Source organism: Delphinapterus leucas, chromosome 10 (assembly GCF_059928025.1).
Source record: "Delphinapterus leucas isolate spDelLeu-1000000601 "Yukka" chromosome 10, BTC_Dleu_Yukka2, whole genome shotgun sequence".
In the NCBI taxonomy this organism is placed as follows: Eukaryota; Metazoa; Chordata; class Mammalia; order Artiodactyla; family Monodontidae; genus Delphinapterus; species Delphinapterus leucas.
The window spans coordinates 77,898,524-77,926,123 of NC_143138.1; the positions used below are offsets into that span (position 1 = coordinate 77,898,524).

The 27,600-nt window shown below is 44.2% G+C and overlaps 1 protein-coding gene across 1 annotated transcript in view; it reads right to left on the minus strand.

The window, feature by feature from the left end:
• Positions 1-27,600, minus strand: part of CADPS (calcium dependent secretion activator) — a 153,517-nt gene that overhangs the window by 56,695 nt on the left and 69,222 nt on the right. Inside the window, exons 9-10 of the mRNA XM_089919888.1 lie at positions 16,293-16,404; positions 7,577-7,716 (exon numbers count right to left, since the gene is read on the minus strand). Of these exons, the coding sequence (XP_089776014.1) occupies positions 7,577-7,716; positions 16,293-16,404 (252 nt within the window). The remainder of the gene's footprint in view (positions 1-7,576; positions 7,717-16,292; positions 16,405-27,600) is intronic.

Here is a 27,600-nt window from a genome sequence, read left to right on the forward strand (position 1 = left end):
ACTGCCAAGTTCTTTGAGTTTTGTTTTTTTTTTCCTCCCAAAATATATCCCATCTATTTCTATCTCCACTGCTACTCCCCATTCAAGCTACTATCATGTCTACCCAGACCGCAGCAACAGGCTCCTCTCTGGTCTCCCTGCTTTCTCTCTAACTCTTTTCATTACATGGCAGACAGAGTGATCTTTTGATGGGCAAATTAGATCAGGAATACACTCCATCTAAATAAGGATGGGAAACTATAGAAGGGTTTTAAGCAGGGAAGCGACACAATTATATATCTATTTAAGATGATCCCAGTGGCTGCTGAGTGGTTAATGCACTGTAGATGGAAAAGGCAAGAGAGAAGGCAGGGACACCAGTGAGACGGTTACAGTAGTGTAGACAACAGAGAGAGGATGGTGGCTGGACTGAGGCTGTGGAAATGGCTGGACGGCTGGTAAGTGCATCAGCCCCGAGGCCAACATGGTCAGCTCTGGTTACGTGGATTACCTAGCTGCCCTGGACAGTGTTCTTAACCTTCTTGAAATAATATATAAATGTATCCATGGCAGAAATGGACCTAACAGGAACCTTCAGCCAGGTCCAAGGAGAGACAGGGTTATTGGTCTGTACCGATTAAGAGTATAGTGTTCCAGTTCTAGTGGTTAATCTGAGATGTTGGACAAGATGCTTAACCACTCGGTGCTCTGGAAAACAGGGCCAGGAATGGTCCCTCTCTTGCAGGGTGGTTGTGGAGATTAAATGAGATGATGCTTGTGAAGTATAAGCACGAGGCATGGCAGGAAGTAGATGCATAATAAATATGAGCCTTATTATAAAATATCTTTGAGTACAGAGGTAAGTGTATCGTTACGAGTAGTTATTAATAGCTAAATATGTGACAAGAAATCTCCTTGGACATATGTACATAGGGAAATAGATGAATTAAAAGATAAATAAGACAATGGGCGAAAACTTTTCTATTTTTAGTAGTGGCTAGTAACGCTGTAACTCTCATACTTTTCTGGCTGCTACTACCAATTTTTCTTACTTCTTAACTTGAATCCACATAAAGAGATTCAAAACAACAAACATAGCTACGACCTCTAAAGTGTTTATAGTTTTAACTGATGAGAACGGAAGTAGGAAAAGGAGTTCACGTGAACCCACAGAATGTAATTCATATGGTATCATTAATTTTTTCCTTCATGATAAAAATACTAGCTACTGCTCGTGAAGTCTTACTAGTCTTCTGTGCTGTGCCAGGTACTTTATGTGAATTTATTATACCCACCCGGAAGGGTTAAGAGCTTGAATCTGGAGCTTACGTTGCTTAAGCTTACGTTGCTTACGTTCCTGTATGACCTTGGGCAAGTTACTAAACTTGTCTCTACCTCAGTTTTCTCATCTGTACAATGGGGACAGTAATAATGGTACCTACTTCAAGTGTTGCTGTGAGGATTAAAGAAGTTAATGAAACATAAAGCGCTTAGAACAATATCTGGCACAAAGTAAGCAATTATTACTCGGTATGTCATTATGTTATCACTCCTATTTTACAGCTGAGGAAACTGAAGTTCAGAAAGGTCAAGTAATTTCTCCAGGGCGCCAAGCTGGTGAATGACATAGCCAGAATTTACACCCAGAACACTCTGGCTCCAGAGGGCCCTGTTCAGCATGCTATTCTTCCTCTTATAGATGACAAACTTCGGTTTCTTTATTGAACTAAGAACATGAATGGCTATTCCAATCAAACAGAGAGGACTTGTGGTTGAAGGCTTCTGAATGGGAAAGCTGAGTGGGATCAGAGGAAAATGAACAATGCTCCTTTGGGAAGTATCATTTGGTTTGCATGAAAGAAGGGCTTTCCCTCTGAGGCTTCCTCAGAATTTATTGCTAATTTGGCACATACCAGATGTCAAAACCAAGAAAAATTGAGGGCTACAATGTACAGTTTCCGTCTAGTCAGCTCTGGTTCTATATTTTGTTAGGTTGAAACACGCTCATTAAGCAGAATGAGAAGTACCTGGAGCAGGGGGAATTCTGTCATTGTAGACATATAGGTGGCTTCCCCGCTCCAGCTCTTCATTCCATAGACAGATCTACCTGTGTGGGCATCAGTGACCCTCAACTACCTCTTCAGGCTATCCAGATATTTGGAAATCTGGATTTATGAATAGATAATCAACATTCTAGTACAGTGAGCCGAAGTTTAGCTGAGGGGTTACATCTCAAACTCAAGGTGGAAATACCTAGGTGGGAATTCTGGGTCCTTAGGTCTTTAGGCTTAGCTGCCCCATGCCTCAGTTTAATCATCTGTAAAATGGGGTTAGCATAGGATCTACTTCATCTGGCTGTTGTGAGGACAGATGGAGATGATGCATGTCAAGTTGTTAGCACAGTAACTGGCCCCCAGTAAGTGCTCAGTAGACCTAACTCTATGCTCCCTGCAAGAAATGCACTTTAAATCTAAAGACACAAAGAGGCAAAAAATAAAAGGATGGGAAAGGAATTACGATGCCAACATTGGTTTTTAAAAAATCTGGAGTGGTTATATTTATTACTGTCACACAAAATAAATTTCAGGACCAAGAATATTACCAGGGATAAAGAAGATCATTTTATAATGATAAAAGGGTCGATTCACCAAGAAGACACAGTAATCTTAAATGTTTATGCATCTAATAACAGAGCTTCAAAATATATGATGCAAAGATGGACAGAACTCTTAAGTAGAAACAAACAAATCCACAATTATAGCCAGATTTCAATACCTCTATCTCAATAATTTGCAGAAAATCAGTAAAGATTTAGAAGATTTAAACAACACTATCAACTAACTTGATTTAATTGATCTAATTATAGAAAATAAGCCAATGGGAAATAAAGTGGGATCCTAAATATATTGAATTAGGTCAGTCTAGGTAGTTCTGTTTGAGAGTCTGTGTCAATATGAGTGGTATCCTGGGGACTTATGGGGAAGGGAGAGGAGTGTGATGGTTTTGAAAACAAGAAGTCTAGAGCAATAGCACAGCTAAGAAGGTGGAAGAGGAAAGGGGATTTTAAGAAGCATGGGTAACTATTTTGTCATTCACTTTGAAAGATGTTTTCATTGCATATATAGACTTGAGTACATTAAAGGTGTTGCTCCTCTGTCTTCTCACTTGCAATGCTTCTAACAAGAACTGTTTTATCCTTTTGTGTGTAACATTTCTTTGTTCTCTGGCTGCTTTTATGATTTTCTCTTTATCACTGGTTATTAGCTTTATACTTACACTGTACCTTGCTGTAATTTTTTTCATGTTTCTTAAACATGGGTTTGTTGAACTTTTTGGATGTAAGTTTTATAGCTTTTATTAAATTAAAAATATTCAGCCAAAAAAAAAAAAAAGCATGGCTAAGACTTATAAGCTGTGGTGCAATGAATGAATTCCAAGTGGAGCCATGGGAAGCTCTGTATTTTATTCATGTTTCAGGTCCTCAGTTAAGTTGATTCCTTTCATTTCAAATGGAAAGAAATAACACAATTCTAGACCTGGCTCTGATGCTTACTCTGACTTGGGCAAGTGTGTTCACCACTCTAATCCTCAGTTTCCTTATTTGCAGAGATTGACTCATTCACATTCATTTATGCAGCAACATTTATTGGACTTATACTACATGTCAGGCCCTGTACTAGCTTCTTCGAACAAAGAAGGCAGACGCCCCTGCTGACAAGGAACTCAAAGTCCAGTGGGGAAGACAGACAACAAAATAATAGATGAAGAAATAGCTGGTATGTGAGATGACTGTAAGTGCTCTGGTGAAAACAAAGCAGAGTAAGAGACAGACAGAGGACACAGATGGGCCAGGAAAGGCATTCCGATAAGGTACAGAGACACACAGAAATCAGGGTGAGCCATGTGGACATCTGGGTGGGGGAGAAGGGGCATCCAAGGCAGAGGAAACAGTGGGAACAAAGGCCCTGCAGTGGGGGTACACATGAAGTCTTCAGGGAAGAGCAAGGAGGTCAGGGAGGCTAGAGCCGTGATCAAGGTCAGATAGTAGTGGTGTCCTTATTAGATAGGGCCTTGTTGCCACAGAGGCAACACTGACTTTTATTTTGAACGAGACGGGGAATCACTGGAGATTTTCCAGCATTCAAGTGGCAGGATCTGACTTGTGTTTTAAAAAAAATTACTCTGGCTTCAGGGTGGGAAAGAGCCTACAGGGGGCAAGGACAGCAGCAGGGGGACTGCTGACAAGACAAGTGCAACAGGTGAGAGGGAGAATGAGGGAGGCCTGGATTCGAATGATGGTGTGGAGGTGGTGATGAGAGGTTGAACTCTAGATTTACCTTGAAGGTGGAGTGACGAGAACGTGACGATGGATGAGATGAAGGGTGAGAGAGAGAGAAAAGTGTCACATGACGCTGAGGATGTTGGTCTGAGCAACTGGGCGAAGGGAGAGGCCATTTATTAAGATGGAGGGATAATAATAACTAATCCTTGGGAGGCTGTTTCAGGGATAAAATGAGATAATGCACGTGGATGCACTTCCTGAACTTGAGAACATCATATGGATATAAAAGATGAAAAATTAGAAAGCCACCGAGGAGATGCTCATTCTCAGATATCCCTAATACTCATGTCTTAAGGCCAAAAGCTAGTGTTGATTTTCTCACTGACATTTTTCTATTCAATAAAGTTATTCTGAATGGCTCAGTGGCTCATTCCAGGAACCACAGTCCACCAACAAGGAGTAATTCACAGTAATTCTGAGGTTTCCTCTAGGTTTTAATAAACATCGAAGTAGACACAATTTATAACCTCAGAGTTGATTCTTAAAAATTCCTTTCTCTCTCTCATTCTTTAAGCTGTGACACTGTTCTGATATTTCTATCCTCCTTCCCCATATAATAGGGCTTCATAAAGCTATTTTAAGTTTAAATGGAAAAAAAATGTAGTTCGCAACATTTTTATTTTCCTTGAATCATCCCTTGGGTAGCTAAGGTTGTCCAGCCCTGATTTAGGCCACAGTGGGTCTGACAGTGTTTTTAAGGTACCCACTGTCCACCTTGCAGAGCTGCCCTAGGCCCTCCTGGTATATTTCCCGGCAGGGGTAATTTTTAGATGGCAGCCTAGTAAAATGAAATCACTGTGGAGCCTGTCAGAAGTGAGTTACAGATTTCTTCTATCATCCATAGGGTCAGGATGGTCTGAAATATGTTAGTAATCTTATGAATGAATCAAGAGAAAAATTTCTTAATCCAGACTGGTTAGAGAACTGAAGAGAATGTGGGAAATGGGAATTTGTCCAGTAAGGAAAGTAATACCTATGTCAAGTGCTTGCCGTGGGGATTAAACGAGAGAGTGTTTGTAAAACTCCTAGCACAGAGCTTCAAAGGGGCCTAGAAAGTGGGTTGAGCTACTGATCCTTTTAAGGAAGTTTCTTTAAGAAGTAGGTTTAAGGACAGATATATTCATTCATATTTCTGTTTCTCTTTTTTGTCTGCTCTGCCCTCTTCACTTCGCCCTCTTTCCCTCCAACTGCTCACTCATGCTCTCATTCCTTTAGCAAATATTTACCAAGTATTTACGAGCCAATGCTTTGCTTAAGACACAAACGCTGTTCCTGGGTGCTACAGGAACCTAACAGAATTCTCAAATTCTTTGTCTTGAAACTAGGATGTTTATATTGCAGAGGAAGGGATATTAGGGAGAAATCACATTTAACATTTTGGGAATATATGCCAGTAATAATGATAAGAAGGAGGAAAAGCTGACCTTAGAAACACGTCACAAACATTTTCATGAGATGCTAACTGAGATGAGGCAAAGCTAGCCCTTCATCGTGGACAGTTGAAAAAGGACAGCGTGTATAGCAGGGGCCTGGCTCATTCCCCTACAGCCTTCTCACGGCCACAGGCAGAAGAACTTTGCCAAAATCCCACCTAAAACTCTAGGAATACTTTGGCCTCAGGACAATGCCATGTTCTGATGAACCTAGGGGCAGGACAGGAATAAAGATGCAGACGTAGAGAATAGACTTGAGGACACGGGGAGGGGGAAGGGTAAGCTGGGACGAAGTGAGAGAGTGGCATGGACATATATACACTACCAAATGTAAAATAGATGGCTAGTGGGAAGCAGCCACATAACACAGGGAGATCAGCTCGGTGCTTTGTGACCACCTAGAGGGATGGGATAGGGAGGGTGAGAGGGAGATGCAAGAGGGAGGGGATACGGGGATATAAGTATACGTACAGCTGATTCACTTTGTTATACAGCAGCAACTAACACACCATTGTAAAGCAATTATCCTCTAATAAAGATGTTAAAAAAAAAAAAAAAAAAGACAATGCCATGGAAATTCTCCAAATCCAAGCCAGAGCTCAGGTTCAGCAGCCAGTATCTAGTTGGTGGGAGACCTTTGCTTCCTTTGGAGTTCCCCATGCCCAACCCCCTCCAATACCCTCCCTAGTAAGTATCTATCTTTCACTCAAACCTTTAGCCTTCTTTGTTCCCTAGAACTCTGAGGCACCAAGGCCAGGGCGCTGCTCTTTACTCTGACTGCATGCCGCTGTGGTGTGCCCAGCTGCTGGGATGTATACCTCCTATCCCGACCACGCCCTCCTGGGCCTCTCACGGGCTTCTGTTTAAATCTATCTTAATCAGTGACCAGCCCCTGGTATTGGGTTTTTGAATTCCCCACATCTCTAGCGCATAACCAAGCTTCAATTTTCATGTCAGTTTTATTACTTTAAGTCCTTTCACAAACACGTAAGCAGAATGATAGCTGGTTGGCAAATGGTACCTGCAAAATCCTTGGAACACAATCCAATTCCCTTCCACTGGTTAAACATTCCCCTAGTCAGAGTTAAATGGCCCAGCTCCTTCCTAAGTGGTCAGGTTTTCTGAGACAGTGGTGTCCAAGCAATTTAGTTTAATAGGCAATGGGGCTCAGCACATACCCACTTGCCAATAAACATTTCCTATACAAACCATTGGTTTGATCTGCAAAATAAAACTACAGTTTACCTATTCTTTTTATCCTACTTGAGATTACTTAATTGGTCATTCCTCTAAAACCTTAAGAAACTGAAGACAATCATAAAATTTCTACTCTCTGGTTAATTTAAATGTTATGCTAAACACTAAAACTGACTCAACGTGAGTTGATCGTTTGAAGGTCCCCTACAGTAACGGCTTACACCTCCTGGGTATGGTTGTTAATGAACGTGTAAGTGCATGATTCAGAGAATCTGAAAGATCTGGATGCCTTTAAGAGGTATGTGAGGCCAGTAAAACCTCTTAGACCAGAATCACCCAGCGTGAGTCTAGGAAGGTTTTGAACTGTACTGGAAATTCTATTAGAAAAGGATAAGGCAATGACCCTATCCTGATGGTTTAGCAAATGCAAATACAGTAATAATAAGAATTGAGGAAGCTTATATAGTAAATATCAAAGTCAGGTATTTTAATAATCTCTCATATTTCTTTGGCTTTTCTTCCATGTCGTTCTCCGAAGATCAACTTTTATCTATTTTTATTTTTAAATATTTTAAGAAATGAATGGGGTGGGTCCAAAATTACCGCTTGGAGGAGGAACACTTACCCAGAATGCTTCATGTTTTGAGGCTTATCCATTCGGACAGCAAGTTTGATTTTGAGGTCTTGATCGGGGCAGTTTTTGGAGACTGTCATTTTGTGCCACTCTGACTGTTTGGGGCTGTTGGGGGTGGGATGGAGAATAACCTGCAGGAAAAAAGGACAATCATATTAGCCAGAAAATAGGAACACTGTTATGGGCATGTTTTCATAGACGAGAAACTTGGCTGCTGAGAATTGAGGGTCTCATCCGTGTCCCACAGCCAGCGGGAAGGCAGTTAAATGAAGTGGAGGTCTGGGCATCGGACTCAGATCCAAGGCTCCACCTACCAGGGCTGGCTGGTGCCAAGCAGCCCGGGCTGAGGACAAAAATGGCATTCTTTGCTCTCTTCTCTCTCTCTCTGGCTAATTCTGTAAGAGTAGGGATCACAATTTCTGTAATCCTGCTTTTGTGCTTTTCTAAAGTTCAGAAGTACTAAAACAACACTGAGCTGAGAATGTATTCCACACATTGCTCTCCTCAAATAAGAAGATGGATGTATAAGAGAAAGAAGTGTCCTTCTATATTAGACAGAACCTCTAGTCTACTCTTTTTTCCATTCATCAGGATTTCTTCTGCTATGTCAAGAGGAGAAATCCTTCCAAGGCTGAAGGGGAAGAGGGAAGGGGCAATATCTGATGAGAAATGTGAGACTTAGAGGTGAGAAGGAACATGCTTAGGGTCCCACATTTCAATGTGATTTCACCTGGACTTGACACCTTATCACACAGCACCCAACCCTGTCCTGGCCCAGAGGGAAGCACATGCAGCTTGAAGAAGGACCTGTTCTTAGGAAATGCCTTTCACCAGGGTGCTTCAGAGTCGGTGCTATGACTTGCGTCTTTGTCCCAGTTCTCACAGTCACAGATGCTGTAAATGAACCCAGAAGGGGACCCACTTCTCCAGTAAATCCACTTTTTCAGGATGCGACGAAAGACTTCTCACTCAGGAGCCACGTGGGGTCTAGGAAATGTGCATTCAAGGAGGAGCGAAATATTTGGAAAATCCCCTAAACGAAGGGAATGTGGACGAGATACAGACACAACCAAAGCTGGGCCTGCTAAGATCTGTTTCTGCGGTGGCACTGTGCCCTGCTTTGGTGCAGGCTGTCTGTTTTTTCCAGGCACAGGGAAGGCAGGCTCCTTTCCTGGGTTTCTTTCACCTCTGCAGAGGGACAGGAGGGGCTCAGAGTCTCAGGGGTGGACACTCGAGCCTTCTAGGTGCTGTGTCGACCTCACCGCCATCATGCAAGCTTGGCCTGTGCTTAGAGAGTAGACACACACGGCTTTCTGTGTGATTGTGGGACAAGGGCTTTGAGAAGAGTGAAAGATCACGGCAGGAAAATGAAATCAGCCCACTTGATGTGCCTTTTTGCTTGCGCTGAGTTTTGACCCCTTCTGATTCCAGGCCCAACCCTCTTTCTTCCACTAAATTCCCTCTCTTCGATGAAAAAAAATTTGTATATTCTTGCTAAACCCAACATTTGAGGCTTCTCAAGGTCTAATGACACGATTAAAATACAAGAAGGCTTGATTTTTCAAACCGGAGGCTGCCAACTTTTTTTTTGATCCTGCCCTACTTCAGTAAAATATTTTTGAGCAATGAGCCAAATATCTTTAAATAGATCACTAGTAATATAAAAATATATCAATATAATGTATAAATATCAGTCAAATATATATCCATGTATCTTTTACATGATGTATGTTTACTTTGTATTAATATACTGCATTATTACATATCTCATAAAACATACACAAATATAGAAGTTTTAAAAAGATGGGCTAAAGATAAAGAACTCTATTTTTATTTTTAAAAATTCATTTATTTATTTTTTTGGCTGCGCCGCGCTGCTCGCGGAATCTTAGTTCCCCGACCAGGGATCGAACCCGTGCCCCCTGCAGTGGAAGTGCGGCGTCCTAACCACTGGACTGCCAGGGAATTCCCAAAAAACGCTATTTTAAAATATCTTGGTAACTGTGGTGGCTTTGTACTATTGTTTGCCATATGTGATGGTACCATATATATGTAAGGCAAGGCTCATTGTTGAGGATACTGGATGCGAATCCGTGGTTCAAGCGGACTTGTAGACAATCTCAAAACATTTTCATTGACCTCTCATCCTGAGTGCACCCGCACTGTTTTTATCTCGTGACATGGATGGCAGAACTACTTGTTAGCAGGACTGATGTCCCCTCTACCATTTTCACGTTGTTTGCCAGGCTTGCAATACCAGTATTATCTTCAGATCATAGCTCTGCTGTAATAGTCTTCTTGACCAGTTATTCATTTTGTGAGGGTTAATTTAGTTGAAATTCTATCATAAAATGTAACAGTTCACGTGACTGGCACTAGCGAACTGTGATATGTCTTAGGATGCTGGAAGGAAATGAGTAAGTCAGGGTGCCACCGGGTCGTGGAGACCTCTTGTGTTATCTCTCGAGATAACACCTGCCCCTGCGTGTCACCTTGTATCATGTTCCGTATCCTGAGACCCCAGACTGTGGAAGATGGAGAGGAAGGACTTGCCGATCTCACTGTAGCTGACCCTCTCTGCTGTGCTAGTTTGGGCTGAGAGGTGGGGCTGGGTCGGTGGGTGATATGTTGGGAAACGAGGAAGGGGAGGAACTGGTAAGAGAAACCCCACCAGGGCCAGAACAGCAGTAGGTAAGGCCCAGGGCCTCCTTCTGCTTCTGCTCGCTTGGCAAATTCAAAGCGGGTGGGGCGCTCTGGGCACCCGGAGCTTGTTAACAGGCCATCCACCATATGGGTCCTGGGCGCGTTTCCCACCGGCAATATAGTGTCCATTAGCCGACACAAATGGCCGCAGCTCACTACTGACCGCTCCACCAAGGCTTCTTCCCCCACGTGGTCGCTCCCCGGGGACACCTCCCCTCTAGGGTGGATGGAGAGATGAGGTCACCGTAGTCCTCCTCCATCTTCATCCCCACTCTGCCATGTACCCGACGGGCCAGCGACTCCTTTGTAAGTGTCAGCCCCGCTGGATTATTAGGGTCCTTATGGGTGCACGTGAGTCCCGAGCAGTCCACACACCTCATCTGGGCATTCCAGGCTGCTAGTTGAGCACTCTGTCATCTCAGCCGAGGCCCACGTGTGCTGTGCTTTGATGTGGTGATGATGATATGGGAAGACAACCCATTCTCAGCAGTAAGCTGTATGTCAGCCAGCCCCAGCTTCTCTTAGTTACCTGGGCATTTGGGCAGGTCCTTCTGGGGGACGGTTTTACCCTGAGGCTTTACCTGGCTGATCCTCTCAAGCACTTAGCCTCCATGTCTCTCCTTACCTCTGCATTCCCCCGGGAAGGCGTGCCTGCTTTTCAGACTAGATTATGTCCCCTTGCTGTGTGCTTCCCAGGTGTCCTTTCTCTAGCAGGGCACTCACCACACTGCATTGTAATTTCTGGTTTTATGTCTCTATTCCTTACGTTCTGTGTGGTTAAGGATTTTTGACTGTCATTATTCTTGTTTGCTCTGTGCATAGCGCAAATGAATGGACACAGTGGGCCCGTAACCCTATTTGATGAGTACAAGGTTGAGAGTATTGCACTGCTATCAAGAGTGTAGAGGAACAGTCACTCTCTCATGCCTTTTGTGAAATTATAATTGGTGTATACTCTTTAGGGGACAATTTGGTAGTATCTGTCAAAATTCAAATTCCATTCAGCAAGATACTTTTTTGAAATTTATCCTATATATATATATACACATACACATACACACACACACACACACACAGAGACATATGTGCAAAGAAAAAAACTCAAGGTTATTCATAGAGGCATTGTTTATACAGCCAAAGACTGGAAACAATCTAAATAAATTATGATATATCTACACAGTGTATGTAGCTATGGAAACAAAAGGGAAGTCAGTATGGGCTGATACAGACTAATCTCCAAATATCCGGATATTTCAAGCAAAGTGCAGAGCAGTATGCATACAGTAACTTCCAACTATGCTCCCTTTCTTTTTTATTTTAAGAGGGATATATACAAATATGCTTGTATATGCTATGCTTGTACATGCATAGAGTATTTCGGGAAGAATGCCCAGTAAATTGAAAACAACGTTTTTCTCTGGGAAAAGATACTCAAGTCAGTTGGGTGGGATCATTAGTTTTCACTATATATCCATTTTGATTATTTTTTTTTTACTATATGCATGAGTTATTTTTCAGTTCAAAGGTTAACAAAAAGGAAACATAAAAGTAAAAATGGAACAAACTAAATACTGGTTGCGTGAATGAACACAGCACCAGAATCTTGAATGTGTCTATGTCCTGCTAAACTTGGGAAAAATCAGCACGTAGAAACATTTTCCCAAGGGGTCCAAGGAATCACTTTAAAAAAAGAGCACTTTTGGGCTTCCCTGGTGGCGCAGTGGTTAAGAATCCGCCTGCCAGTGCAGGGGACACAGGTTCGAGCCCTGGTCCGGGAAGATCCCACATGCCGCGGAGCAACTAAGCCTGTGCGCCACAACTACTGAGCCTGTGCTCTAGAGCCCGCGAGCCACAACTACTGAGCCCGCGTGCCACAACTAGTGAAGCCTGTGCGCCTAGAGCCTGTGCTCTGCAACAAGAGAAGCCACCGCAATGAAAAGCCCACGCATTGCAATGAAGAGTAGCCCCCGCTCGCCACAACTAGAGAAAGCCCATGCGCAGCAACAAAAGACCCAATGCAGCCAAAGACAGATAGATAGATAAATAAATTTATTAAAAAAAAAAAAAAAAAAAAAAAAGAGCCCGTTTGTCCCCCAGCCGCTGTCTGTGGAGGTGCTGCCAGCAGAGGGCGCCGGTCCCACCAGCACAAGGGCCAGGCAGGCGGGCTCCACTGCAAAGGTGGAAAGTTTTCTGTGGCAGGAAGTATAAACTAGTATCTGGGGGAATGTGTCATGAGACTGGAGGAGAGTATGATTTGTTAAGAGATTAATGGCAAGCTCGTGGCCTTCACCCCAACAGCAGAGCCAAGATTTTTATTTTTGCATAGGGACAACGCAGTGTAGTAAAAACAGAGATGACGTGGCATCATTCCTGGCAAGTCACTTACCTCCTCTGGGCCCCAGTGTAGTGGTCTGTACAGGAGGAGTAATAACTGGACCTTCCTCATAGGATTCAGGTAAAGAATCAGTGAGGGGCTGCACACAGAGCCCTCAGGACAGTAGCCTGGCCAGTGGTAAACATGCAACTGTGCATGGGCCCCAACTAACTGGGTGGCTCTGGGGGTGTGTTTCCTGCCTTCCACGGGAATCAGTTTTTCCTCTATAAAGGAAAAGGCTTTGACTAGCCCAGTGTGTTTTAACTTTTTCGAGCGGAAACAGCTTTGAGAAGCTGGTGAATGCTTTGGATTAGCAAGTCCAGAAAAATGCACATACGCCCCTCCCCCCAACATGTGTAAACGGTTTCAAGGGGCTCCTGAGACCCATGGAGTGGACTCAGGTTGATGGTTCCTGGACTTGCCTCTTCTAACACTGATATTCTAGGTCTCTGAGACTCTCCTGATTCCTGATTCATGTCTTCATGGAAAAAGAAAGGTTTGAAGAAAAAGGAAAGGCAGGGTCCTTCCCCCACTCTGTGTGTCTCTCTTTCCCTAAGGACAGAAGTGAGTATTTGTCATTTCTCAAAGATAATGGGTAAAGCTCTTCTTTTCTTTCATTCCCTCCTTTTTTTGTGGGGGGCACTCTTTTTGCTATCAGCCTTGTTTACCTTTTGTTTTACTTCCATCTGCGGTCTAGGTCCTAGTAATATGATCCCAGGTCAGTTCTATAGATGAAAGCCAGATTAAGGAATTGAGAAAACAAAGGAAGGGGACTTCCCTGGTGGCACAGTGGTTAAGAATCTGCCTGCCAACGCAGGGGACACGGGTTCGTGCCCCGGTCCGGGAAGATCCCACATGCCGCGGAGCAACTAACCCTGTGCGCCACAACTACTGAGTCTGTGCTCTGGAGCCCGTGAGCCACAACTACTGAGCCCATGTGCCACAACTACTGAAGCCCATCCGCCTAGAGCCCGTGCTCCGCAACAAGAGAAGCCACCGCAATGAGAAGCCCGCACACCGCAACGAAGAGTAGTCCCCGCTCGCCACAAGTAGAGAAAGCCTGTGCACAGCAATGAAGACCCAACGCAGCCAAAAATAAACAAATAAATTAATTAAAAACAAAAGAAAGTGTGGTTAATGTGTTCTTGCTGGTGTTCTTAGGTGTGTGTACCTGTGTGCTTGCTTTGGGATATTCTGTCATTTTTCTACAGATGCTGTATCAGAGGCTCAGAGAGGTTAAATGTATTGGCTAATGTCACACAGCTTTCAGAAGGGATCATGCATTCAACCAGTAGAAATGAAATTTATTAAGTCTATGTGCTGGGCTCTGGGTATAGGAATAGGGTGGTGAACAAAATAATTTTAAGTTTCACGGTCATGGTATCTCCCTTGCAATGGGAAGAGGCATGGTGGCAGGGGCAAAAAGGGGGTAGGGCATTAAGAGGTACAAACCACTATGTATAAAATAAGATATAAGGATATATTGTGTAACACAAGGAATACAGCCAATATTTTATAATAACTGTAAAAATATTGAATCACAACATTGCATACCTGAAACCAGTAACATATTGTAAATTGACTACACTTTAATTTTAAAAAAGGAAAAAAATAGGTTTCTCTCCCATGGAGTTTTCCAGTCCAGTGGGGGAGACAGAAGCCAAAATTTCTGTAAATTCTCTCTGTCTCATTGGTGATAGGTTCGGTGGAGGATGTGAATGGGGAGGAGCTGAAGTAGTAAACGAAGGCGGATGGGCAGTCAGTCAGCAAAGGGCTCTCCGAGGAGGAGGTGGCATTTACATAGAGAAGCAAGTAGCCTTTGGAAGAGTTGGGCAGTGGGGAGAGTGCTCCAGGCAGAGACGAAGCCACAACTACTGAGATGAAAAAGAATTCGGTTTATTTGAGGAACTAAAATTTGGCCAGCGATGCTGGTGCATACTGGATGAGGGGAAAGGCGACAGCAAATGAGGCTAGCGAGGTGGGCAGGAGCCAGATCACCCGAGAGTCTGTGGGCTGTGCTACAGAGTTCAGGTTTTACTACAAGCGGTATGGAGTCATAGAAGCATTTTAAGCTAGCAAGGAACAAATCCAACTTGTGTTCTGAAAATCTGTTTGGTACAGAGTCAAAAGCTGAGATGTAAGAAGATATTATAAAGGAAATTATTCAGATAAGAATTATTGGGGACTTTCCTGGCAGTCCAGTGGTTAAGACTCTGTGCTTCTAATGCAGGGGGCGCGGGTTCAAACCCCGGTCGGGGAAGTAAGATCTAAGATCCCATATGCCGCACAGCGTGGCCCCCCAAAAAACAGACTACTAGAAAATTTTGGGACTTCCCTCATGATCCAGTGGTTAAGACTCTGCCCTCCCAACGCAGGGGGCCTGGGTTCGATCCCTGGTCCGGGAACTAGATCCCGCATGCATGCCACAACTAAGAGTCTGCATGCTGCAACTAAAAGAGCCCGTGTGCTGCAACTAAGACCCGGCACAGCCAAATAAATAAATATTTTTTTTAAAAAAAGAATTATTATCCCAGTGGTACTCAAAGGGATTGGTACCACCCCTTGAGATGTTTCAGAAATTTGGGAGACATTTTTGGTTCACAAAATAATTGGTGCTGGGCTCTGCTGGTATTGAACGGGCGGGGCCCAGGGATACTAATCACCCTACAGTGAGCGAGCTACTCCTCAACGATGAGGAATCGTACAACCCACCTGATTTTTGAATATTCCCACAAGATATGAACGGAGGTAGAAAAAACTGCTGGTGATTGAGTCTAGCTCCTAAATCTTTTTTACATATACACGATAAGCGTGTTTGGCACTTTTCCAGGGAAATCAAGGAAACTTTGTTACCAAGATTGGTTTACTGTTTCAGTAAATTACTGATACTTGGGTTTTTGAGCCCCCGTCCTCTGCAGGGGACTTTGTCACCTGCACAGTGATTCTCCATACAGGAAAAGTAAAGACTCCTTCCTTGGGTCTTCAGTACAGTTGCGGTTGAATCTTTACATTTTGAAACTATTATAATTTCCCTTTTATGTATCTTTTATATTATGTCACTGTGCTGATTTTAAAATTGTTAGGGTGTCAGTTTGTTAAATTATATAATACTTTTGCTTCACGATAGAAAGGGTATTGCACATCCTTGCTCTCAAGGGTGTCTGGGGCTCATGGTGCTAAGAACTCCTGATCTATCTTCTGCAATGCACACAGATTTAAAGAGGGGAAACTGAGGCTTGGCGAGCTTGGGGGTCTTGCCCAAGGTCACACAATCAATGAAGAGTAGAGCCAGGGGGTTTCCCTGGTGGCGCAGTGGTTGAGAGTCCGCCTGCCGATGCAGGGGACACGGGCTCGTGCCCCGGTCCGGGAAGATCCCACATGCAGCTGAGCGGCTGGGCCCGTGAGCCATGGCCGCTGAGCCTGCGCTTCCGGGGCCTGTGCTCCGCAACGGAAGAGGCCACGGCAGTGAGAGCCCCGTGTACCGCAAAAAAAAAAAAAAGAGTAGAGCCAGGGAGTCAAACCTCGAACCTGGGCTTATCAGAAATTGGCAATACTGCCTCTCGGGACCCGGGGACTCCGGCCCTCCACAGCTTCTTGTGATGGAGAATCTTTGTGATGGGGATCACTTACCCGTCCCAGTTCCTTGTCCTCCAAGGCCAGGACTCCTGTGCTCTCTGTGAACAGCTTCACCTTCACAGCGGGCAGTGCGTGGGTCGTAGAGAAGTCACCCTGGGTGCCCCAGCTGCAGACAGAATCAGAGAGGTCAGTGCGGAGACTTCCGCCTTGACAACGCTAAACTTAGCCCCGCCTTCTTCCTGGGTCGGGTGAATGCAGGGTTAACCCGAGGCATGGAGGCATTGAGGCAGCAAGGCATGCTGGCTGTCACATCCCCCTCCCCTCCCAAGCTGCCAGAATGACAAAAAGTGTTAATTATCTTGTTAGGCAAATGCAAGACAGATGCTCAGAAAGTTGCCAGGGGTCTTCACAGAGCACTAGAAGGAATCACTTGGAATTAGCATGAAATCGAGTTGGTGAGAAATTTGCCCCATGCATTTGCTATCCCTACAAACTATTCCAGGGTAACCACTAATATTTCCTTGTAGCCTTTCCAAGAATCCCTAGTTCTTGGAAACCGCTGTTCTAGAGTTTGAGATGGAGCTTCATTCGGCAGGAGCTAACACCTGACTTTACAATGAGACCTCAATAGTAGTGGGAAGGGAGGGAGCCCCATTTCCACTGGCATTCAAAGTTATGTTGAATAGAGCAATGGATGAAGCTTAGTTTAGCTCTGTTAAAGAGGAACAAAGGTCGAAGGATGTGATGTGGGAAACGTCCTTCCCCACTCACTGGTCTCTGGGAATCACAGTAGATCTCCCAAGAGGAGAGCCTGGCCTACCTAGCATCTGGGTAGAGTGCCAGTCTGAGCTGACATGAGCCCCTGATGGGCCCCTCAGATGTGATCTTTTCATCATGATTCTTACGGAGCCATCTCCATCCACTCTGTACCTGAAATCAGCATGATCTTCAGGAAGTATCAACTGGATTGCGTTAAGCCCCTGCCCTAAACCCTTCCACGGCACCTGTTCCATTGCACTGCGCACAATCCAGACCCCTTGGTGTGGTCTCCCACTCATCCACTCGAGTGTCATGGGCCTCCTGATTGCGCTACCTCAGAGCTGTTGCATGCACAGTTCCTTCTGTTGGCAATGCTTCTCCCCACCCTTCTCTTCACCCGCTACCTCTCTGGGGCTCAGGCAGAGCTGAGAACATGTCCCTTGATCTCCCAGTCTCAATTTTCTTCCAGTGTTAAACTCTCTTGAACATACTGCTTAATTTTCTGTCCTAGCAATCATTGGATTTGTAATGATTGATTTACTTACATGATTGTTTAACAGCTAAATCCTCTAGTATTCTGTAAGCTCCATAAGGGCATGGACTGTGTGTTTTGTTTATATTGCATTACCACAGTACTTAGCACACAGAAGACACGTAATACATATTTGTTGAATAAATAAATTGTGCCAACATTTATTCTTTTACAGAACTAGGAAACAGGAATAGATATAATTTTGTATAGAAACTTTTTTTTTTCACTTTGCCTACGTAACGGCCAATTTCCATATTCTAAGTTACTCATTTGATATTATTTTTAATGACTATAATGTTACACCTGATGGATGCATCATAATTTATTTAACCATTGTTCTATTATTGAGATTGGGCTGGACATTACTTTTTAATTTCATCTGTGTTTATTTCCTTGGGAAGTGGAGAGTTAGATGGGAGATCGTTTCTTCGTTCATTGGTCAACAAACATGACGGTGCTCCTACAGTGCTGCAGGGGCTGTGCTCATCAGTGAAAACCTGCACGGCTTGGGACACCCATTCCCAAAATGCTTTCCACACAGCTGGTGACTGTCCTCCTACCATCTGGGCAAAGGAGTGCAAATCACATGGCTTCTTGCCCACTCTGGGTGTCCCCATTCACTTTTTCTTCTGGCCAGTTTAATCGCTGCCGTTCTCATGGGCCTTTCCTTGATTAACAGCAGGCTTGACTATTTTACTCTGTGTTCATTGGCTGTTTGTATTTCCTCTTTTGTAAATGATGGAAGCCTGACTTCTAGTGTGAAGGTTGCACTCAATCGAATAAATCCCATTAACTAAACTCAAAGACCTGAGGACTCTAGACTGTGGGTAAGAGAGCACCAGAAGGAGATAAGGGGGTGCCCAGCTCCATGGGGATCCAAGTGTGCAAGAACCACTGAGAAAGCACAACACTCGCAAGAGAGAAAGGGAGAGGACACGGAGAGAACACGAGACAGGGCGAGAAGCAACAGGTTTCAAACACAACAGCGAAAGGTGAGATGTACACATGGAAGCTCCTAATTTTGGACATCAGCCACAGCAGCAAGCTCCTAGGATAGGGGAACCCTTGTCCTAGCAAAGGCAATGTGACAAGGCATAAGGTTTTGAACCCAGCATTCTTAGTTCAAATCCTGATGAGTCACTTACAAACTGCAGGACTTGGGGCAAGTTAATTAACATCCCTGAACCTCAGTTTCCTGAGCTATAAAATAATATCATTTCACAGAATACTTATAAAGAGTAAATAGCAGCAGGCTTGGAACAGCATAAGAGTCCCCCAAATTTTGGCTACCTTTCCTTCCCCAAATAAGGATACACAAGATGTATTCTAGTAACAGTGATAATCACTTATATTTTGCGTTATCCATTCAACACATATTTATTAAGCACCTACTGAGTATCTGACGCTTCGCTGGGCAAGCAAGATGGACATTACCCTTCCTATTACGCAGGGTAAGAGGTAAAACAGTTCATATTGTACCCATTTCACAGATGAGAAAACTGAGAAAGAACCTCAAGACCTTGTCCATTTTATTCCAGTGAACTGTGATCAAGCTGGGCTGGAACACAAACCTCTTAATTCCCAGTTTATAGCTCTTGCTGCTATTACTGTCATGATTATCAATAACACACATGACCAATGATTAACAATTTTGGCAAAAAACGTGATCATTACTTTACTGTTCATGGTTAATTGTGCTATGAATCTCTTTGGGCATTTCTCATGCTTGGTCATGGAGATAAGGAAGATTCCTGCCGGAAACAAAGAGAGTTCTGGAATGAGATGCTCTGACGCTAAGCCATAAAGAGGCCTTAATCGCAGGTCCCTGGGAATTTCCCACACTGGATCCCTGTGACACCGTCCTTGAAACTGGTTTACAGGGATTTTCTGGCCTGTTCAGTGGGCACGAACCCAGTCTGCCTGAACCCCTGCGGCTACCCAAGGATGCTCAGCTCATAATGCGTTCAACATGACTCAGACCGTGGGGCAGGGCGAGGTCTCTGAGACCCCATCAGCTGGATGGAGTTGAAGCCACTGGAGGCTGCCCTGACAACCCCTGTGCATTTGGACAGTGAGTTGCTTTTCCTTTCCACCAGGCCTGCAGCTGTGCTCTTGGCTTCCTACCATGGCCCTTGGCTCACCTCAAGTTGCTAGGTCGCTACTGAATCCCAATTTATCCACCAGATTTCAAGATGGCTACCTGGCGCAGTGGAGCAAGCAAAAAAAGAAAGTCTAATCAGGACCAGCTATGTCATTCTCAGGGCCCAGCGCAAAACGAAAATGTGGGCTCCTTGTTCAAAAAGCAGGAAAAAGTGCCATTCAAGATACTAAAATACAGTGTTTTCCTTTCTCTGAGGATTTCCTTTGCTCAAACACATGCTCATTATTCCATCAGACCCCACTTAACTGACTCGAGCTCAAAGATCAAATAATTAAGAATGTCACGACGGCAACGCGGAGCATGAAACCAAATGGCCTGAGCGTGGGACCTGTGCGGCCCCAGCGGTCGCAAGCTCGTGAATCGGGCTCTGAGCCCAAGGCCACCCAGTCTGTTTAGCGTGGCCAGAGGATGGGCCATGCAGGGGAGGTCGCTACAGTCACAGGACTCTGTGAAAACCACTCCTGCCTTCTTTTGGTCAATGCTTCCTATTCATAGGAGCCCCAAAGAGATTTAGTTATCAGCACTTTCCCTGCCCCTGTCCCCTTTGGGAAAAAAATCATGAAAATGTCCACTTTTTGTCTTTTTCCGGCCATGGAAAGACCTGACTATAACAAAAACAGCTAATATTTCTTCAGACCTTCCTATGTGCCAGGCACACATTCCCATCTCCAAAATGTTAGATGGTCATACGTGTATTTTGTCCTTTTAAGCCCTCTTGGCCATCCTGTGAAACGCTTATAACTATCACCCCCATAGTTACAGATGAGGAAACTGAGGCTCAGAGAGCAGGTTAGTCATGTGTCCAAGGTCACAGGGAGCAAAGGGCAATCTGACTCCACAACCCAAACTCTTAGCCATGCCGCCATGTTGCCTTGCTCCCAAATGCCACAACTTGCTCCTCTGTGTCTGGATCCAGTGAGTATCAATTACCTCCGGAACTCAACTGGAAAGTTCTGTTTCAAAACGGATGGGACTCTGGGCTGCTCTAGATTTATTTCACACGCTCAATATACTTCACAGAGCGCTATGTAACCTGCAGACAAATCAGTCCGTGGTGGAACCTTGGCCTTTTGGTGGAGCCACGTAATGATAAATGAACCTATTTCTCATTGTCGCCTTCTTCTCTGCTCATTTCTTTTCCTTTGCTGAGCACTGGCTGTGGCTATTTAAATGAATATCTCTTTTAAAAGTTTCCCAGGACTGAAATAAAATTTTGCTTTGATGTGAAAAGACCAGAGGTTGATAGTATTTATGGCAAGGAGCAGTTGGGAAGGTTAACTAACTTCTCTCTGAACATAAAGTACCTAAAGTCAAGTGGGTGAGGCGTCTCAATTCCCTGATCTTATCGTATCTGCTGCTACACTCACACTGTACAGCTAGCTCACAAAAGCAGTAAAAATAGTCACCAATTATCCAGTGCTTATGGTTTGCCAGGCCCTGGGATGAGGGCTTTTCATGGGTTATCTCATTTAATCCTTCTGACAGTTCTGCAAGATATATCCTGACTATCCCCACTTTATCAATGGAGAAACTAGGACTTGGAGAGGTTAAGTAGCTGGGCCAGGGTTTCAAACTATCACAGAGCTGGGCTTCAAACTCAGAGTTTCTGACCTGAAAGCCCATGCATTAAACCATAGAGCTTTACTGCTTCTCTGTAACTCATAACACAGTATTAGAGTGTAGTGTGACAATTATGTGTGTGTGTATCTGGCTCTCTCTCTAGATGGTTAATACCCTGGGGCAAGGAGCATAGTGTGTGTGTGTGTGTGTGTGTGTGTGTTAAATCTACTGTACCAAGCACAGGGCGGCACACAATAAATATTTGTTTAATGACTAGGAAGATGTGACAAATTCAGAATACTCGTCACCAGATTCAGGGGATTGTGGAGAGATGCCACACAGGAAATATCCAAGAGTGTGACTGTCCCTTTTAAGCCAAAGTGAGGGTTTATCTCCTTGAGGATCAGATGTTTTGTCAGAGCACACCAACTCTGAAGTGTACAGAGTGGCTGGCAGCATGAAGAGGGGACCCAGACGACATAGCAGCAAGGACGGCATTCTGAGAAGCAGGGCGTAGGTCTTTGAAGGTCAAGGAGTGGTTAGCTCATGAGGCCAAGAGCTGGAAGAAATGTGGATGCTGACAGTATAATGTTGGAAAGCACCACTGAGTTACAAAATGAACTACTGTTATTATTTTTGCTCTTTTCAACCAGAAGCAACACAGGCACAGACTACGGAAATGCAGTCACCCACAGTGGCACCTCCAAAAATGAAGGAACATGTATTGACACATGTGCGCTCATTCCAAATCAAATACCTTTTGCAAGAGGCTGGAGAACAAAGAGAAGAACAGTCCAGCTGACGAACCTACATGTGCACATGGTGTTGGATGAAGCTCTGACTTCCACTGCTGAGGGCTCAGACCTCTACTATGCCCTGCATTTAGAGAACACTTCCTGAATGTCTACGACGTGCAAATCACTGTGTTAGGTGCTGCTGTGGACCCAAAGATGCATGAGATATCAGCGCTGCCCTTATGGATGTGATATTCTACTTAGAGTGATGTCACGTCCAGAAATGATAACAGTTGTTAGGTGTGAGCTGAAGCCTTGGCTTTCACATCTGTAACTGGGGATAAGAATAGTACTGACCCCAGAGAGTCGATGGAAGGATAAGTAGGAGATACACTATTGCATATACAGTGTTCAACACAATACCCAGCACGTGGAAAGCACCAAAGAAAGTAAGTCTTTCATTTTAGGATTATAGACCAGGGGTTGGTAAACTAAGGTCTACAAGTCAAGTGTGGCTGACTACATGCTTATGTATGGCTGATGAACTAAGAATGTTTTTTTTACATTTTTAAGTGACTGAAAATAATTAAAAGAAGAGTAATATTTTGGGACACATGAAAATTACATGAAATTCAAATTTCAATGCCCATCAATAAAGTTTTATTAGGACACAGCTATGCCCATCTATTTATTGATACAAATCGCCTTTTGCACTTCAAAAGCAGAGGTGAGCAGTTACGACAGAGACCTTATGGCCAACAAGCCTCAATTATTTACTTTCTGGTCCTTTACTGAAAATGTCTGCTGACCCCTGCTATATACACAGTTAAATCGCCGGCTCATGGGAGTACTTTTATTTTCATTAGCAGATGAGAAGTACGTATGCTCACCAGAGCGCAGCCACAAAGATAAACTGTAAACATGCACTTACAAGGAGAGCTCACCCCATGGCGATTCAATGTGCTGCTCTAAATTCTTCCTGGAGCTCTTGCTAGCACTCTTGGTGTACTGGAAAACCGGGGATTGTGTATCACAGCATTTCAGACACGTGGTGCCCAAATGCTGCTTCCAGATCCACTTGAGCTGGCTGACTCATTCAGTCACACTACATCATTATTAATATCAAATAATAAACAAGAGTAACAGATAATTCATATTTGGGGGAGGGTTAGGTGATTTTTAAAGTCACAGCACATTATTTCTCCGAACCTGCTCCATAGGGCCACTGCTTTGAAAGTGAATACTTTGATCTGGGGGAGAAAATAAGGGAGAGGGATGTGCTTGGGTGGAGGGAGGGAGAAATCTACGGGCAAAGCAACCTTCTACTGTGTGTTTGGCGAGCATCTGCTCCATCTCAGTCACATCTCTGTTTACTATTTAAAGCCTCTTATTTGCGGAAGCCTCCTCAGACCATATGTTATCAACAAATGTTGCTAATCAAATACACACAGTAATTTTCATCAGAATTTCCCCCACCCCCCCCATGAACAAAAAACAAACATTTTCCACAAAGGGAATATACCTCCCAAATGACAGTAAACATCCACTGCAAACCTTTGACAACAGAGTGATATTTACGGATGCGTATGTGACTAAGCCAAGAACACATCCACTTCAGGCAAATGAGGACCCTTGGAGAATTGGATTTTGTGCAGTTTGGTGTTGGGGGGATGATGTCATTAGTTGCCATGGCGATGCTCAGCATAAGGTCATCATTCATGCCACGGAGACTGGATTTGCATTTATTCAAGGTATATGGCTCATGCGAGCTGGGTGTTAGATCCGTGTGGTTCGTAAAACTAACTTCCAGCTTTAACAAGGGAGGAGCGTCATTTCGGGGAATAAAAGTCCCTTGGTCCCGTTGCTAAGAGGGAAAGTTAGTAATTGCCTGGAGACAACCACATTAAAATCTGCTGGCCTGCCTTTCAGGCAGACGGCATGATATTCTACATCAAGCGAATCAATTGTACCATCGCAGTGTGTTTCATGCAAACTCATGGACAGGATGTGATTCGGGCCCTTTAATGTACTAGAAAAGCTAAACGACCTCTTATCTACATAAATGAGGCGTTTGCTTTGTAAAAATTGGGTTGTCTGGGAGGTGGAGGGATGGAGGCTCCAATCTGCCTATCTGACATTTCCACTGGAAGAGCTCCTCTCCAGGAATCGGAAATCAAATGTGTTCAAGCCTCAGCTTTAGTGTTCTCCCTGCACATCTGTTCCTCTCAGGTTTTCCCAGGTTAGTCACAGGAACTGCCATCCACCCAGAAAAGAAAGGTTAGAAGTGCCAGGAAGAGGGTGGGTGGTATATTTACGTAGCGTGGACAGTCAGAACTTTACCAAGAAGCAAGTACTTCTGTATGTGGTTTCCTGTTTGTCTCCTCCTACTAGAATGTAAACTCCTCAAGGGCAGGGATCTGTGTCTGTTTCCCTGCTATGTCTGAGGATGGCTGTATCCCCAGCACCTAGGGCAGTGCCTGTCACATGGCACATGTCCAACAAGCATTTACTGAAGAAATGAATTCAATGAATTGTGATTTTCTCCACAGACGTATGCACATTTGGAAATGAGATTCAAGTTGAAAGCGAAATTGAACCACGGTGGCTTCTCCTGGACTTACATTCTTTGGCATGGTTAAAGAGAAAGTACAGGAACATTCTATACTATAAACTTTATAAGGGCAGGGACCAAGCCCACCACTGTTGTAGTCCAACGTTTAGCTCTGCCCAGTGCAGAAGAAGCACTCGATAAATGCCTGTTGAATGAAGGCCAGAGGAAATCAAATATAGGAGATCTGTGCATCAATCCTAATTTTCTCATTAGCTATGCGACCTTGGACAAACCACTGGTAGGGTCTCAATTTACTTATCTCTATAATAGGGGTAGGGAAGCAAATATATTGTTATTTTCTGTCCTAAAGACAAAAGCCTGGGTATTTGATTTCCAGCATTTCCTTTTGGTTCCTCCTTAGAGTTTTCATCACTCAGCTTATATTACCCTTCTGTTCTTATATGTTGTCTACTTTTTTTTTTTTTGCCATTAGATACCTTAACATATTAATCATAGTTGATTTAAATTCCCAGTCTGATAATTCCAACATCTCTACCATACCTGTCTCTTCAAACTGTGTTTTTTGTCTTTTCATCACTTTTGTTGGAAGTGACATGCGGGGCAAATGGAACCCCTTATGGCTCCAGGAGCCATTTCTTCTCCCAGTTCTGTTCCAGGAGGCTATGATTCTCTGTATCCGTTTGTCTATCTCTCTAAATCTGCGGGCAGCGGTTTGCCCTGTGACCTAAAATTCTCTGATGGATCTAAGAAGAGTTGCTGATTTTCCATTTGTTCAGCCTTTTTCTTGTTGTGAGGACAAAAACCACGCCTTCCAAGCTCTTTACATGCCAGACCGGAAACCAGAAATCCACTGGAGCCTGGACTTGTCAAGATCCTATCCAGCTCTGAGAGCTTAGACTCTATTCTTCACTGGAGGTTGACTCATAAGAATATATATAGATGGTCAAGAAGAAAATCTAAATGGGAAACCCAAGGTTGGAGCTAAGTAATAGAATGGTGTGGGATTAGGGTGCATGGGGTGGGATGCGGTGCTTGTACAGTGGGTGGGGTGGGCCTGGGGTTGGGCATCATGGGGTACATCATGAAGATGACAGCACCTCACGTGGCTTGACAGGGTTGCCTTCGCTGGAATGGAGTTTATAGCTTGGCCTAAAGACATCCTCTGTCATTATGAAAGGCGGTGAGTTTTTGTCATTGGAAATGATGGCTGTCTCCCCATTCTGAGGTTCTCCTGCATCTCCATCACCTAGCTCCCTTCCTCTAACCATCTGTTTATTCCAAGTTCCTAAGGACCGTTAGAGAAAAGGAATTGTTCACTGCGTGGTGGACATCAAAAAGTCACTCGCAGGAGGTTGCTGGGGACACATTCATTCACTTTCTTCTCTCTGTGACTCAGCCAAACAACGCCTGTTTAATTTCCCCCACTGGGCTTTTTCCTATAATTGTTCTTGTAACCTGAGCCTTATTATTAGGGTTGCAACCTGTGATTTTCATAAACAACTAGGAGGTGCTCTAGTTGACTGTGTCTTTAGAACTTCAACCTGCCTTAGGACACACCTCACAGGCTCTAGAAAGCTCACGGTATACAGTCAGAGAGGCTATACCTGTCAGGAAACCTGGCCAGGGCAATTACAGAATGCAATGCAAACCCCTTCGCATTCCAGCCAGTTCTACTAAGAGCATGAACCAAGTGAGGAGAAACAACTGGGGGACACAGAGCAACAGACTCAGAGTTGACAGGAGCCCTGAAGATCACTGTGGCCAAGCTCCTCATTTACAAATGAGGAAGCTGGTGCAGTGGGGATGAATTTTGGAGTCAGCCTGTTTAATTTTTATCATTTCACAGCTTTATTTTCTCAGACAAATTTATTAGCCTCTCAGATCTCAGTTTTCATGTTTATGAAATGGGCACATTAACAGTATCTACCTTATAGGGCTTTCTATCTGCCTGTCCCCCAATTAAATGACAGAAGCACTGAGTACAATGTAAGTTCTTAACAAAGGGCAGCTTGCATTATCCAGGGGGGTTCAGGATTAAGGGAGCAGGCTCGGGAGTCTAGCAGCCTGGATTCTACATCCAGCTGTGCCACTGTCTACCCGAGTGATTTTAAGCAGCTGACTGAATGTCTTGTGGCCTCTATTTTCTCACCTGTAAAATGGGATGCTAATAGTGCTTCCCTCTTAGCATACCTCTTGTTAGAATTCGGTGTGAAAATGCTACCCAGCCTGGTCATCAATAAAGCCCTCCGTAACTATTCAGGACATCTGAGAGATACAGAACAACTTAGTCCAGGTGCCAGCACTAGAATCAAACATCAAGATGTGAGCTGACCTTGTAAGTGTTTTCAAAACCATCTGAGTAGTGGCTTTTGCGTTTTCTCAGTCTGGGTAAAACAAAATTGGGACTTGAATTTGGGTTGATTTTGGGGGGCAGCTATGGTAAAGGGATTCTCACTTTCTCTCAAAGTGCCTGAAACATTTCCTCTCACCCCCATCCTGCCTCTCATCCTTCACTGGCCTTTTCTTGACCCTGGCAGGTGTATCAGAGTATTACTCAAAGAGATTCACCTTCTCCTGCCTTCTCCAGGAGAAAAGTTTTCTTCCTGCCCCACTGGTATTAGCCTTGTCCATGTGACTACTTGCTTTGGTCTCCTTCTGGACAGAGCACATATAATCCCCAAATCTGACTTTGAAATTACCCAGGTGGCCTCCTCGGCCAATGAGGTATTAGCAGATGTAATGGAAGCAGAGGCTTGAAATGTGCTTGAATGCTTGGGCTTCTTCTCCTGAGCCTCTGTCATCACCATCAGCAGAACTTCCTCCAGGTAGCTGTGGATGCTTCAGCCTGGATCCCACAATGGTCTACATGGAGCAGGCCTGAGCCCAAGCCACAGTGCGGAGCCAAGGCCAACCAGACCCACCGCGTGAAGCACAGCCACCCAGCTGAGCCTGGCCTGAGCCAGCCAACCCCCAACTGATTTGCAGATAAGTGAATGAAATAAATGACTGTGGTTTTAAGCCACTGAGTTTTGAGATGGTCTGTT